This window comes from Nycticebus coucang, chromosome 15 (genome assembly GCF_027406575.1).
Source record: "Nycticebus coucang isolate mNycCou1 chromosome 15, mNycCou1.pri, whole genome shotgun sequence".
Taxonomy (NCBI): Eukaryota; Metazoa; Chordata; class Mammalia; order Primates; family Lorisidae; genus Nycticebus; species Nycticebus coucang.
The window spans coordinates 2,824,612-2,837,336 of record NC_069794.1 but is presented as its reverse complement, the minus strand read 5'-3'; the positions used below and the strand labels follow the sequence as shown (position 1 = coordinate 2,837,336).

General features: G+C 46.4%; 1 protein-coding gene across 1 annotated transcript in view; it reads left to right on the top strand.

Annotated features, from left to right (window-relative positions):
* Positions 1-12,725, top strand: part of COL4A2 (collagen type IV alpha 2 chain) — a 170,209-nt gene that overhangs the window by 95,020 nt on the left and 62,464 nt on the right. The window contains exons 5-8 of the mRNA XM_053563521.1: positions 7,514-7,648; positions 7,732-7,776; positions 10,848-10,964; positions 12,623-12,694. Of these exons, the coding sequence (XP_053419496.1) occupies positions 7,514-7,648; positions 7,732-7,776; positions 10,848-10,964; positions 12,623-12,694 (369 nt within the window). The remainder of the gene's footprint in view (positions 1-7,513; positions 7,649-7,731; positions 7,777-10,847; positions 10,965-12,622; positions 12,695-12,725) is intronic.

Genomic DNA, 12,725 nt, shown 5'->3' with positions numbered 1-12,725 from the left:
ATGTTATTTTTAAAATGTGCACTCTTCCTCCTTTTGTAAATATCCTCTATTTGACAAAGGCGCCTGCAGGAGTGTGGGGAAAGGGTGCAATCTTTTCCATAGCCCAACGTGCCTTCAAACTTGGGCCTGCCTTCTTGGTGCTGGCGTCACCACCCTCTTTTATCTGCTTGTGGGCGCAGTATACTGGGCATAATCTGCATATAATTCAGTGAATCTTGATAAAATGCTTACAGCTGTATATCGATTGCCAAAATCATGACATAAAGCAGCTCCATTTCCCCAGAAAGTTTCCTGGGGCCTTTGTGTGTCCGTGCCCGTCCTCCTCTGGCCCTGGCCACTACGGGTGTGTCCCCCGTCGTCGTGGTATAAACCAGACCAGACAGCACGCAGCCGTTTGCGTCCAGCGTCCTTCACCTCACAGAAAGCCTTGGCCCCCGGCCTCCATATCGCACGCGTCAAATCCCTTCTTACTTGTTGTTGCTGACTCGTATTCGCCCTGTGGATGGGCCTCAGCTTGCTTATCCTTCCCTGACCATCCATCCTGCTTCCAGCTTTCAGCTCAATTAATAAAACCACTATCATTTCATAGAGGTTTTGGCGTGGACGTAGGTTTTCATTTCCCTAGATTCTCTGCCGGGAGTAGTAGGATTGCTGGGTCCTGCAGCCGGTGGACATGACCCTTATAAGACACTGCCACACTGTCAGGGCCATGCTGTTTGCACTGCTTCCGGCAGCCGACGGGATTCTGGTAGCCCCTGTGTCTTCGCCCGCACTGGGCATCGCCAGCTTGTTCTACGTGTATCAGCCGTTGTCGAGGATCCAGTTTCCGCTTCCTGGAGATTTAACTTGCTTTTCCCTGATGACCAGTGATGCCCAGTGTCCCGTGCTTATTTTCCGTCTGTACATCTTCTCAGTGTTCAAGCCTTCTGCCATTTTCTCATTTGCCTTGTCCATGTCCTTACTACTGAGCTTGGGATGTTCTCTATTCTCGTTGAAGTCATTCGTCAGATTTGCATTTTGCAAATATTTCTCCCCACCTGTGGCCCTTTTATTTTTAACAGCATATTTCCACAATTAAACTTTTTAAGCTTGCCACCTTTATTCTTACAGCTTCTGTTCTTTGGGTCTTTTCTAAGAAATCTTTGCTTCATTCAGCGTTACAGAGAAACCCTGTGGTTTCTTCTTGAAGTTTTATAGCTTCGGCTCTTGCATTTAGGTCCATTTTGAGTAAATGTTTGTATAGGGAGCAACCTAAGGTGGAGGTTTATTTCTTTACACATGGAAGGTATTCACCTTATGTTGACACTAGTAATCTAATCGGTTGTCAAAAAGTTTTGGAGAGCAGAAATTCTAAAAGTCCAAATAATTCAACCCCTGTAACTGGAATCCTTAATATAGAATAGAACCTAGAGCTAGGAGTAATGTTTTGTTAATATTTTAAATAAGAATGTATAGGCAGGCCAGGCGTGGTGGCTCACGCCTGTAGTCCCAGCACTGTGGGAGGCCGAGGCAGGTGGATTGCCTGAGCTCAGAGGTTCAAGACCAGTATGACCAGCAGTGAGCCAGAGTAAGACCCCGTCTCTACTAACATCAAAAACAGCGGGACAGAGCATCTCCAGAGGAAGAAGAAAATGAACAAAAAAAAAAGAGTACTTCAAACTAAGAAGAATGAACAAGCAAGCTAAAATTAAAAAAAAAAATTTTTTTTAAAAAGAATGTATAGGCAGAAGGTCAGGTTCAACGTGGGCTCTATGGTGCACGGAGCAGGCCGCTAGTTACACAAATACCAACCTTCACATTGCTAGCTTGGAATGTGCTACCAATCCGTCCTGCCAGCATGATCTAAAAATAGCTCCCAATTGCTAACTGATCATCCTTAAGAACAATAAATATTTTTGAATTTTGACTGGAGGAGCTATTTTCCTGGATCCTTAAAAGGAGCCCATTTTTCCTTTTGGGAAATTTTACACATTTTCAAACATGTGGCCAAGAGCTGGTAGAAATTAACTAAGGACTTAGATTGGAATCCCCAGAGGGTCATCAGGAGCTGCAGCCTTTGGCGTGAATTGTCTGGAATGCTTTGCGGAAGGGAGGGAGGGTCCGCACTGGGGAATGCAGAGGATATGGGTGTCTGGTGGGCGCCTGTGCCCATAAAAGGTGAGACAGGAAGAGTCAGCTGACGAAGGAGAAGGGATTTCCTACTATTCAGATGTTGGCCCGTTAGTCATGAAAGGCTCATTCTTATTGCACCAGGAAAATCCTGTACTGTAGATTAGGAATCCTGATGTGCAGTCAAGCTGGTTTTATCCTTGAAAACGGTTTTTTATTCTTCTCTGATAAATGAAACTTTTTACTCCCTTAATGAAGAACTATTTTAAGGTTAATAAACTAAAATGGAAACAGGCACCACCTCAGGGTTGTTCGAAAGTGAGGGGACATTTTTGGAGGCCCTGATTAATTATCGATCTTTCTTCATGTATCTGAAGGGGATTTCACGTGTGCTCGTATCTGCTGCTTTCCCCAGACATGAAATTCCCCAATTCGTGAGCGCTTCTTACAGCAGGACTCTGGAAGTGCCTTCTGTCCCCCGTGGTGGCATCTGAGCAATATGGATTTGAGTCTGGACTTGGCGTTTCTGCCTTTCCAGACAGCAGCTTCCAAAACTGCTCCTGGAGTCCCACAGACTCCAGAGGGAAAAGTAGTGCTTACCCGTCTGTCCTAACGATGATCAAAACTATCATGTCTTATAGCTATCACTGAAGCATGAGGCCGAGAGAATTTTAATTAGAAGTAATATTTAATCAGCTCCGTGCCTGTGGCTCAAGCGGCTAAGGCGCCAGCCACATGCACCTGAGCTGGCAGGTTCAAGTCCAACCCAGGCCCGCCAAACAACAATGACGGCTGCAACCAAAAAATAGCTGGGCATTGTGGCAGGCGCCTGTAGTCCCAGATACTTGGGAGGTGGAGGCAGGAGAATCGCTTTAGCCCAGGAGTTAGAGATTGCTGTGAGCTGTGATGCTGTGGCTCTCTACCCAGGGCGACAGCTTGAAGCTCTGTCTCAAAAAAAAAAGAAAGAAAAACATAATATTTAATTAACCTAAATACTCTGTTTCTCTCTGCCTGCCCCGATCAGCCAGACCTTTCTTCTGAGGGCCAATCTCATGGAACCTATTTCCTATTAAAAGATACCACATCTTCCACTGAGCACACCAGGAGGGGACAGTGTGGTAGTCACTGTGCTGCGTTTACCACACTGAACACAGAGAGGACCCTGGGGACCAGGTTAAATGTAGATTCAGGTGTTCTGGGGCCAGATGGTGCTGGTGCCGACCTTATTGTGGGTGTCAAGCACACAGTGGGACCCCCCACTCTCCAGAGCTACATTTGTGCACCCAGCCCCGCTGCAGGCCCAACCCCAGCCCCAGTAATCTCCTCTCCACAGAATTTATATCACTTCATGCAGCTGCCTTTGGGATGAAGGCGATAACCCATTTGTCACATTTGTGACATGCTTTGTCCCTAAAAATTAGACAATCAAATGATACCTCTCATGATCCTGTTTCCTAGGAAGTAATCATTTATACGGGTTGAACTGTGAGCTGGGGACCTGGGGACGGAAGCAGGGGACATGGTCCTGTGTCTCTTTCCCACGCATCTGCTGGCGTGTGAGAAACATTTTGTGGACATACTTTTATCAAGGATACTGGAGGAATTTAGGCGCTTTAGAAGTTTAAAAGCTTTTGAGATTTATGCACAGACATTTAAACTAGACTCTTCCTCTTTCTGTGGTCATTTTTATTACCACAGAAGGTCACTTAGTGCAAAAGGAGAGGAAGACATGGAAATAGCTTCTCCCGTTGGGACTTTTCGGCTAAGGGTGGGAGTTGACAGTGATGATGGTGATTAGCACAAAGGAAACCCCCGCGCGTCTACCTGCTCTTCCCAGCTGCTCTTTACAAGCACCAGACTTCCCTGGCAGCAGGACGTCCTGGGGAAGCCTCAGACGCTCATGACTAAAGTGTGCCTTACCCGGCGTCCTTGGCCTTGACGAGAATGTGCGTGCAGCCCGGCAGTGCAGGGTTCACATTAGGGCAGCAGCAAGGGCTTCATCCGGGAGGACGAGGGCTCCTCACATGGTCCCCAGGCTCCCTAGCACTTCCTCAGCATGGAAGCTGGATTGAATTTTGTGGAATATGCCATCCCATCAGAAGCTCTGGATGGCGTGTTCATCTTGACACCAGTTAGGATGGCCGTAGCCAAAAAGAAAATGCAAACTCATAAGCACTGGTGAGGATGTGGAGGAATTGGAGCCCCCTGCATCGCTGCTGGGGATGGGACACGGTACAGCTACTACAGAGACACTTGGCCGGGAGCGCAACAGCCCCAGCATGGAATTGACCTAGGATCCAGCAGTTCCACCCAGAAATACAGTGAAAATAATTCCAAACAGAGACTAAGACCCATACTCACACACACACACTCCCAGATGTCCCTGAGTGGACAGGGGGACATGCTGTGGTCTGTCCCTGCCAGGGAATATCATTCATCCACTGGTGAACCTGAGCACATTATGTCACGTGAGCCCATGTGTGAAAATATCCAGAACAGAGATAGCCTTAGAGGCTGGGAGGTGGGTGGGGGATGGGTGGGGATGAGTGGTGATTGCTTCATGGGTCCGGGATGTCCTTTGGGCTGATAAAAATGTTTTGGCTCAAAGGAGTAGGGCACCGGCACCATATGCCAGAGGTGGTGGGTTCAAACCCAGCCCTGGCCAAAAACTGCAAAAAAATAAATAAAAATAAAATAAAATATAGTAATGATATTTTTAAAAAATCTCATTAAAAAAATGTTCTGAAAATAGAGGCGCTGGCTGCACAACGCCGTGAATGTACTGAAGTCACCAACTTATACATTTTTAATGGTTTATGTTATGTGAACTTTACCTCAGTAAAAACAAAATGTGACATCATGCTTCAGAAAAGGAACGAGTAGGGTTTTGTTACAAAAATCAGAGTTCCCATCCAAGCAATAAAGGTTAGGAAGAAGTTTACTGACAGTGAAGGAGAATGGGCACATGCCGAGGCTCGTCACTGCCCATCACGGGCAGTGAGGCGAGGACGCGGCTCTTCATCATGAAGGCACACGTTCTCCCTTTGCCTGGCTCTATAAACTGATCCTCCTGGACAGTTACGGGGCTTATAGACAATAAAAGTGATGGTACTCTCAAGGAACATTTTATCCCCCTAAAGATGTTCCGTATAAACACCAGCAAACTGTCAGTCTCAACATGATCAGGGCAGCTGAGCTTCATGGCCTGGTTATTTTCCAGCACAGCCACAGACAAAACTGAACTGGGCACAACTGGGGAAGAGCCATAAAAATCAGAATCAAATCGTCTTTTGTTCCCAAACTTACAACAACTGTAACATAATAAAACCACTGAGTGTTAGATAGAGTGAGCCTGGGTATCGCGTGTCCAGAGTCAGTGCCGTCCATCTGTTACCACTGTTCTCCCCAGCTGGGAGGACACGTGGGGCTATACTCACTTGTATAATGTTCTCCAAAAGTGATTAAAATGCATGGCCTGGTCACTGCCCACTGCACTGCAGACCAGGACCCTCCCGTTGAATGTTTGCTCCCTGAGGCATTGACTGAACTCTCCAGGACCTTGTGGAGCACAGAGGAGAGCTCCCTCTCCCTAAATCTCAGACTTTGGCCCAGAAGGGGTCCCCAGGGAGCTTTCCCAGCTCACCTTTGTTTGTGGGGGCAGCACTCCCAAGCTATGGGATAAATTGTCTAAATCACATCCACTGACCACAATCTTAACCGCGTGGGTCTCTTCCACCTCAGGGAGTCTCCTTCGCCGCCTCCCCCGGCACCTGGGCAGGTGGGAGCTCCCCACCCCCACCTGTGCAGATGCCTCTGTGAGGTCACTGCTACCCCATAGCCGTGTGCGGATGCGTGGACAGCATCACAGTCCGTAAAGGACACACTTCTTAGCTGGACAGTTCCACAAGGCAGCTTCCCTGTAAGCAAGGGAGATAAAGATTAGAAAAATTGCCCAGCACCCCCTCTCAGGGCAAGACTAGAATTTGAATTGTCACAGTAAATGGCATTTGACAGATAGAGGTTGTGTGAATGAACAGACTCACTCAGCGGAAGAGTGATCAAGACGTATATCTTTTCATTTGGGCGAACCTGTGGATGATTAGAAATCAACTGTAATATCAGAATTGCTTCCCTCAGTAGGAGAGAACCTTCACCCCTCCTTTGTTCATTTTTAAACATCTTCTGTTGTAGTAAATTTATTTTTGTCTTAAAAATTATATTTGTTTTTTAAACTATTTATTATGGTTAAAACATATGCTACAAGATCTCTCTGTTAACCATGCTCAGAGGTAGGTCAGTGCCATTGACACGCTCAGGTTGCAGTGCGGCCTCCAGCCCCCGGGGGTCAGCCCCACCTCCCCTCCAGCCCTGGCAGCTTCTACCCTCTGCCTCTGCGGTTTGGCTCCTCTGTGCGCTTCACAGACGTGGAATCGCACCGTGTCCTCCCTCTGCGACTGGCTCACTTCAGTCAGGGTGACATCCCCCGGTTCATCCGTGTTGGGGCAGGTGTGTCACTGCTCCCTCCCTGGGACTGAGTGGCATTTCATCCAGAGGTTAAGCCACGTTGTGTTTGCACACTCATCGTCCCCGGACATTTGGGTTGCCTCCACCCTCCAGCTGGTGTGGGTGACACGCCTGTGACATGGGTGCGCAGACACCTGCTGGAATTCTGCTGTTGGTTCTTTGGGGAAGTGCCCAGGAGCAGAATTGCTGGGTCCTGCATCAATTCCCTTTCTTAGTTCTCTGAAGAGCTGTTGGACTATTTTCCACAGCTGCACTGTTCCACATTCCCACCAGCAATGCACATGCTCCGATTGCTCCACATCCTCAACGACACTTTTAATTGGGGTTTTTAAATATAATAGTAGCTGTTCTAATGAGTGTGGACATACATTTTTATATATTTCAGAAACCCTTTCCTTTTTTTCTGTGTGTGGACCAAAGGAGAGATTTTCTAATCACTTAAACATCTGGTGTCATTTTGATATCTGGAAGCAACATGTATTTCCTCGCCTACTGTATGCATTGTATTGAGAAAAACAGAGATAAAATTGCAGAAGTTAGTTTGGATCTTTTGTTTATACTGAAAAGGCTTAAAAAGAAGCCACTAAGGTTGTTCTTTCATCCCAACTCAATATTAACATCCCACAATAACATCACTTTAATAATTTAGGATAATTTTTTTCACATTTAATATTTTCTTCTCTCACAGTCTATGGCTTCTTTCCTTAACCAGAAATTACTCTGTAGCTCTTGGGCAGTAGTTGGTTGTCCGTTTGCCTGTAATGTTCTCTGACGATCATGGGTCTTTGAGAATGAAGAGTGTAGTTTTAAAGTAACTGGAACTAAAAATGAGTATGTATTGTCTTTAATTATGCAAGTTGACCCTATGTTGTTCCCACAGGGTCAGCCGGGGCCAGTGGGCCCTCAGGGCTACACTGGGCCCTCAGGCCTGCAAGGATTCCCAGGACTGCAGGGACGCAAAGGTGACAAAGGTGAAAGGGGAGCTCCCGGAATAACAGGACTGAAAGGAGACGTGGTACGGTCCCTGTGGGTGTCCCCTGGTTTCGTGTGGGTGGGGGGCACCTCGGCCATGGCTGAGTCTGTTTTCTTTCTTCACAGGGAGCAAGAGGCGTTTCTGGATTCCCTGGTGCTGATGGAATTCCCGTAAGTTTTCTGGAAGATGAGAATTTTTAAGCATTGTGTGCATTCTGAGCAATGCATTAAGGACTTAAAGAAACATTTAGAAGGAGACCTCCTGTTCTGTTAACAATGGGGGGCTATATGTGCATAAATCCCGCCATCCAAACATTGAACCGACTGTTTCCTTTGTAAATGTGCTTATAGTTGGCTTCGGAGTTGAGGCTGTTTGCTAAAATTGGACATTGTCTTGGAATAAAAAGCTAGCATGGCATTCAGATATACTCAGTACAGAGCCAGTCCTGAGATTTCACTGGAACTGTAGAGGGACCCGTGTGTAAAGCAGCCCTGCTGAGCTCCGGTGCCGCTTCTCAGATTCTCTGCAGTAACCACACACAAAACGAGAAAGAGGAAAGGCAAGCTTCGCTCATGAGAAAATCTCAAAATGCAATAAAATGTGTTTTTATAACCTAGTTTACTTTACTTCTTGTGGCATAAAAAAAAATAAACAAAACAGCCTGACTCACAGCCTTCTTCACAGGGCCCATGAGCAGATTTCCCAGGCTTGGCTTCCTGGCCAGACCTGACCTCAGGGATAAACGTGTTTATTGCACTTTCTGACCCGCCCCACATCCGGCCACCACTGTCCTTCTAAGACATCTGCTTTGTGAGCCTCACACTCGTGTACAGATGGCCGTGCACACGCAGGAGGCACCCCCGTTCCTGGGCTGCACAGCAGGGCAGTCCCCATGCAGGGTGAGAGATGGGAGTTGGGTGAAGTCACAGGGACTCGGCATTTTCTGCAGCTCTCTACCTCTGATTTCTGTGTGGACATAGAAGGGAGCAGGCACAGCAAAAAAAGAGGAAGTCGTGTTCACCAAGACATGGGACCCACATGGCCGGGACACATGGCCGGAAGTGTCCCCTGAGTGGTGGGGCTCAGGCAGCACTCAGGTACAGCTCTAAACAAACCGAGAAATGACTCCCACGTTAGTCAGAATCTCGAGAAATGAGCAGTTAGAGAATCTGCATATTTCAAAGGTTAAACAAATTCTGAACATATTTTCCTGCTAATGGCCTAAAACTAAGTCATCTATCTATTTTTAAAGTATGTTTTCATAACTCTACAGACTGTCCACTAGTTTTGTCCTTAGGAAGCTGAAATGTGATTTTAAAAGGGAGTAACACTGTGGAGAAAAACCATAGCTTGCCTGCATCACATTTTCATTCATTTTCCACTCTGTATTCATTTAGTATCAGATGTAAATATCTCACCGATCAGGAAGAAAGTAATTATGGGGCAGTGATTGTAGAGAGTAGGTTGGGACCATTTTCTATAGAACCTTGGTGCTGCTCAAACATAGTCTCTTTAAGCACAGAACTTCAGCGCTGCAAACTGAGTTAACTTAGACCTCACTACTCAGTGAATGCAGAGTTTGTGAGCCCCAGATAATATTGCTGTGATGTTCAGTAAAATCTTTGTGTTGCTTCTTGGGGAAATGTACCTAGTAAGTGTTAAGCAAGGAGAGATGGGCATTTAATTTAGCTCAATGTAAATTGAATTTCTCTTTGAAGCACAATTTCAAAGAAAGATCAGATTGACATGCAATTTCTAGTGACTTGTGTCAGATCTAAGCAGAGGGAAGACCAGATGTAGGCAGGTAACCCAGGAGAAGAATGAAGAACTCAATGGTACATTTGAGCAGAAGCATCACAGAATAATAAAGGCCCTGACAGAGCGTGCAGAGAGCTATTTCCTCACGCTGAATTTGAAAGGCTGGCTTTAAAGACCCTCGTGTCTCCATCCTGAAGGCTGTCAGAGCTGGTGGAGAAGTTGTGCTGGCTATATGGGTGCCAAGATTCACAGGGGTCTTCCCACAAAGTCTGTCTGATCTCTTGTCTGATAGCACCACTTCAAAGCCATGATTTAACATGCAGAGCAAAGAGATGTGAAAGTAAAAGAAAAATTCCATTTTTCTCACTGTATTTCTTGATATTATCCAGTTTATAGGGCACTATACATATACTTTGTTTAACATTTTTCCAATTGTTCAAAGTAAATCTAATAGACATCGTAAGGGTCTAAAAATCACTCTGGAAAGTACATTCAATTTATTATTAAGAAAACCAAAGTTTAAAAGCAATTGAGTAATAATAAAACTTATATCCAAATATCTATTGTTCAAAGAAATAGCAAAATAGGCTGCAGTCATGTGGTGCATGAGTTACAGATGATAGCAAAGGGGAAAGCCCACAAGGCAGCCTAACACTCCCTCGTCTCCCGCTCCCAGACCTCTGAGAACACCTGACATCCTTCATATTTATGTTTAAAATCTAACAAGTAGTGTTTCCCTAGAAAGTAAAATAAGAGGAAATCGGTTACTTTAAACATGGCTAAGCCATCGATAAAGTCACCCTGTACATATGAATGGCTTCTCTGGTCAGAGTGTGGGTCTGCCGAACTCAACAGCTGACATTCAGTCGACCACAACTGATAAAGAGATCCCTGTTCCCCCGAGAATTAGCAAGCAGTGGCTAGAATTTTTTCTAGAATTTTTTAAACCTACCCTTTCCTACCCCTCTGAAGAGGCAGTTGGGCAATAAAGTGTGGCAGAGGAGACCCCAAGACAGTTACTTCTTACCAAAGCCCAGGTGAAACAGAACTTGACCTTGAAAGCCATCCCCTGTTCAGAAGCATACTGTGCCTTCGCTTTTTTCCTTCATTTGTCCATTTCTGAGTTGGCTTTTCCTTGGATTCATGCCAGGAACATTGCTCTTATGAGTATCTGAAGGCTCGGTGCTCGTAGCACAGTGGTTATAGCGCCAGCCACATACACCAAGGCTGGCTTGTTCATAATGGGCCAGGGCCTGCTAAACAACAATGACAACTGCAACAAAAAATAGCCAGGCATTGTGGCAGGCACCTGTAGTCCCTGCTACCTGGGAGACTGAGGCAAAAAGGATCGCTTAAGCCCAAGAGTTGGAGGTTGCTGTGAGCTGAGATGCCACGGCACTCTACCGAAGGTGATACAGTGAGATTATCTCAAAAAAAAAAAAAGAGTATCTGAAACTGGTTCATCACTCATGCTCTTTCCCAGGGTCATCCCGGGCAGGGGGGGCCCAGAGGAAGGCCCGGCTATGATGGCTGCAACGGAACCAGGGGAGACACAGGTCCACAGGGACCCTCCGGCTCTGACGGCTTCCCTGGCCTTCAGGTGAGTACCCCACGGCTCGTTCAGGTCAGTTAGCGCTAGAACACGTGTGGCGGTGACGCATGCAGGTGCAAACTTGTGAAAGGTTTGTCTCCTGAGCTGTGTTTCCTGGAGCTCAGCCCAGATGGTGCAGAGTGGGGCTGTTGTTCATAGATGTCTTTTCTGAGAAGGGAGAGCCACTTCCTATTCACTCAGTGAGGGGCAGGTGGGCACCTGCTGGGCCTTTATCGCCTGGGGGAAGCCTCAGGGCCAGGCTGGGAGCATAATTCCCGGCCAGATCTCAAGGCACAACCTTCCTGGATTTCAGTATCCTGTGTCGATTCTGTAAACGTGAAATAGAAAACAGGGGGTTTGGTGGTGGCGTTTGCCCCTGCAGTCTCCTGGGCATCAGCGGCTTTCTCCTGTACTCCCAGCCAGTAGCAGCCAGTGGCCAGGTAATAGTAAAACCGAAATTAACAAGCAGAAACCTTGGCCAGGTGCCGTGGCCCATGTCTGTAATCCCAGCATTCTGGGAGACTGAGGCAGGAGGATCACTTGAGCTCAGGAGTTCAAGACCCTCGGTCTCTACTAAAAATGGGAAAACTAGCTGGGCGCTATGGTGGGCGCCTGTAGTCCCAGCTACTTGGGAGGCCGAGGCAGGAGGATCTCTTGAGCCCAGGGGAGTGAGGCCGCTGTCACTCAGCTAGGCTGAGGCCATGGCACTCTACCCAGGGTGACAAAGTGAGACTCTGTCATCTTTGTCAGATTAAAAAATCCTTTGTGACAGGAAAGTAAAGTTACATTCCCAGCATGTACAATGCAAGAGTTTGTTTTTTAATGGAAAACCTTCCAGATAGTAGTAATTTGTTTGTCGCTTTGTCGCCTATTTTCAGGATCTGCCATCTCAGTGCTTTGTTGCTACCTTTTAACTGCTACCTTTTAGCAAATTCAGGATTATACTAAAATTTTGTTTTTGTTTATTTAAAAACAAAAAAAACCTTAACGTGGAGGAAGAGTGGCCCTTAACTCCCTTACTGTGCTTTCCCCCCAAGCAAGTCGGCTTCTACGGGTTCCTCCTCCACCTTGCAGCGCCTCCTCCGTGGCTGTTTCTTTTATGAAATTCCACTTTTCAGTAAACTATGTCCTTTTTTCCTCTACTCTATCATGAATTCCATGGCCATGACATGTATTTATTACTTTAAAATATCAATTTTTATGTGTAGGTGTTGAAAACTACTTCCACACACACATACACACGCCTGCTGTTTACACTTGACACAGCTCCGGCTCCAGAGAGCAGCCCACCATCTCTCAGCCACGTTCATGTCCAGTACATGGATGCCAAAGAAAGCGTAATATTGTTACAAAGAAAATGACCTGCTGGCATGCAAGAGGCACTGTTTATAGAGCATTCATTTGGGTTTTGAAAATAATTTAAATCTCGTAAAGTGTCACTTTGTCAACTTTGAAGCAAGATGCTATTGTGTCCTTCTGAAATTAGAAGTCTCACTCTGTGACTGACCACAGGGATTGACATTCAGAGTGCCCTCACGAGCCGTCAGGACCATTAGACAGTGCCTGTAAAAGCCAACATCTAATCCTCCAATTACCTTAGCTGCCCTGAATGTTAATGGAATTCTTGTGTTTCCTTTTTTTCTTTTTACAATTTATCTGCTAACTAGGGACCCCAAGGACCCAAAGGGCAGAAAGGCGAGCCTTACGCACTGTCTGAAGAGGACCGGGATCGATACCGGGTACGTTCGCCAGGGATGGGAGACGCAGTTA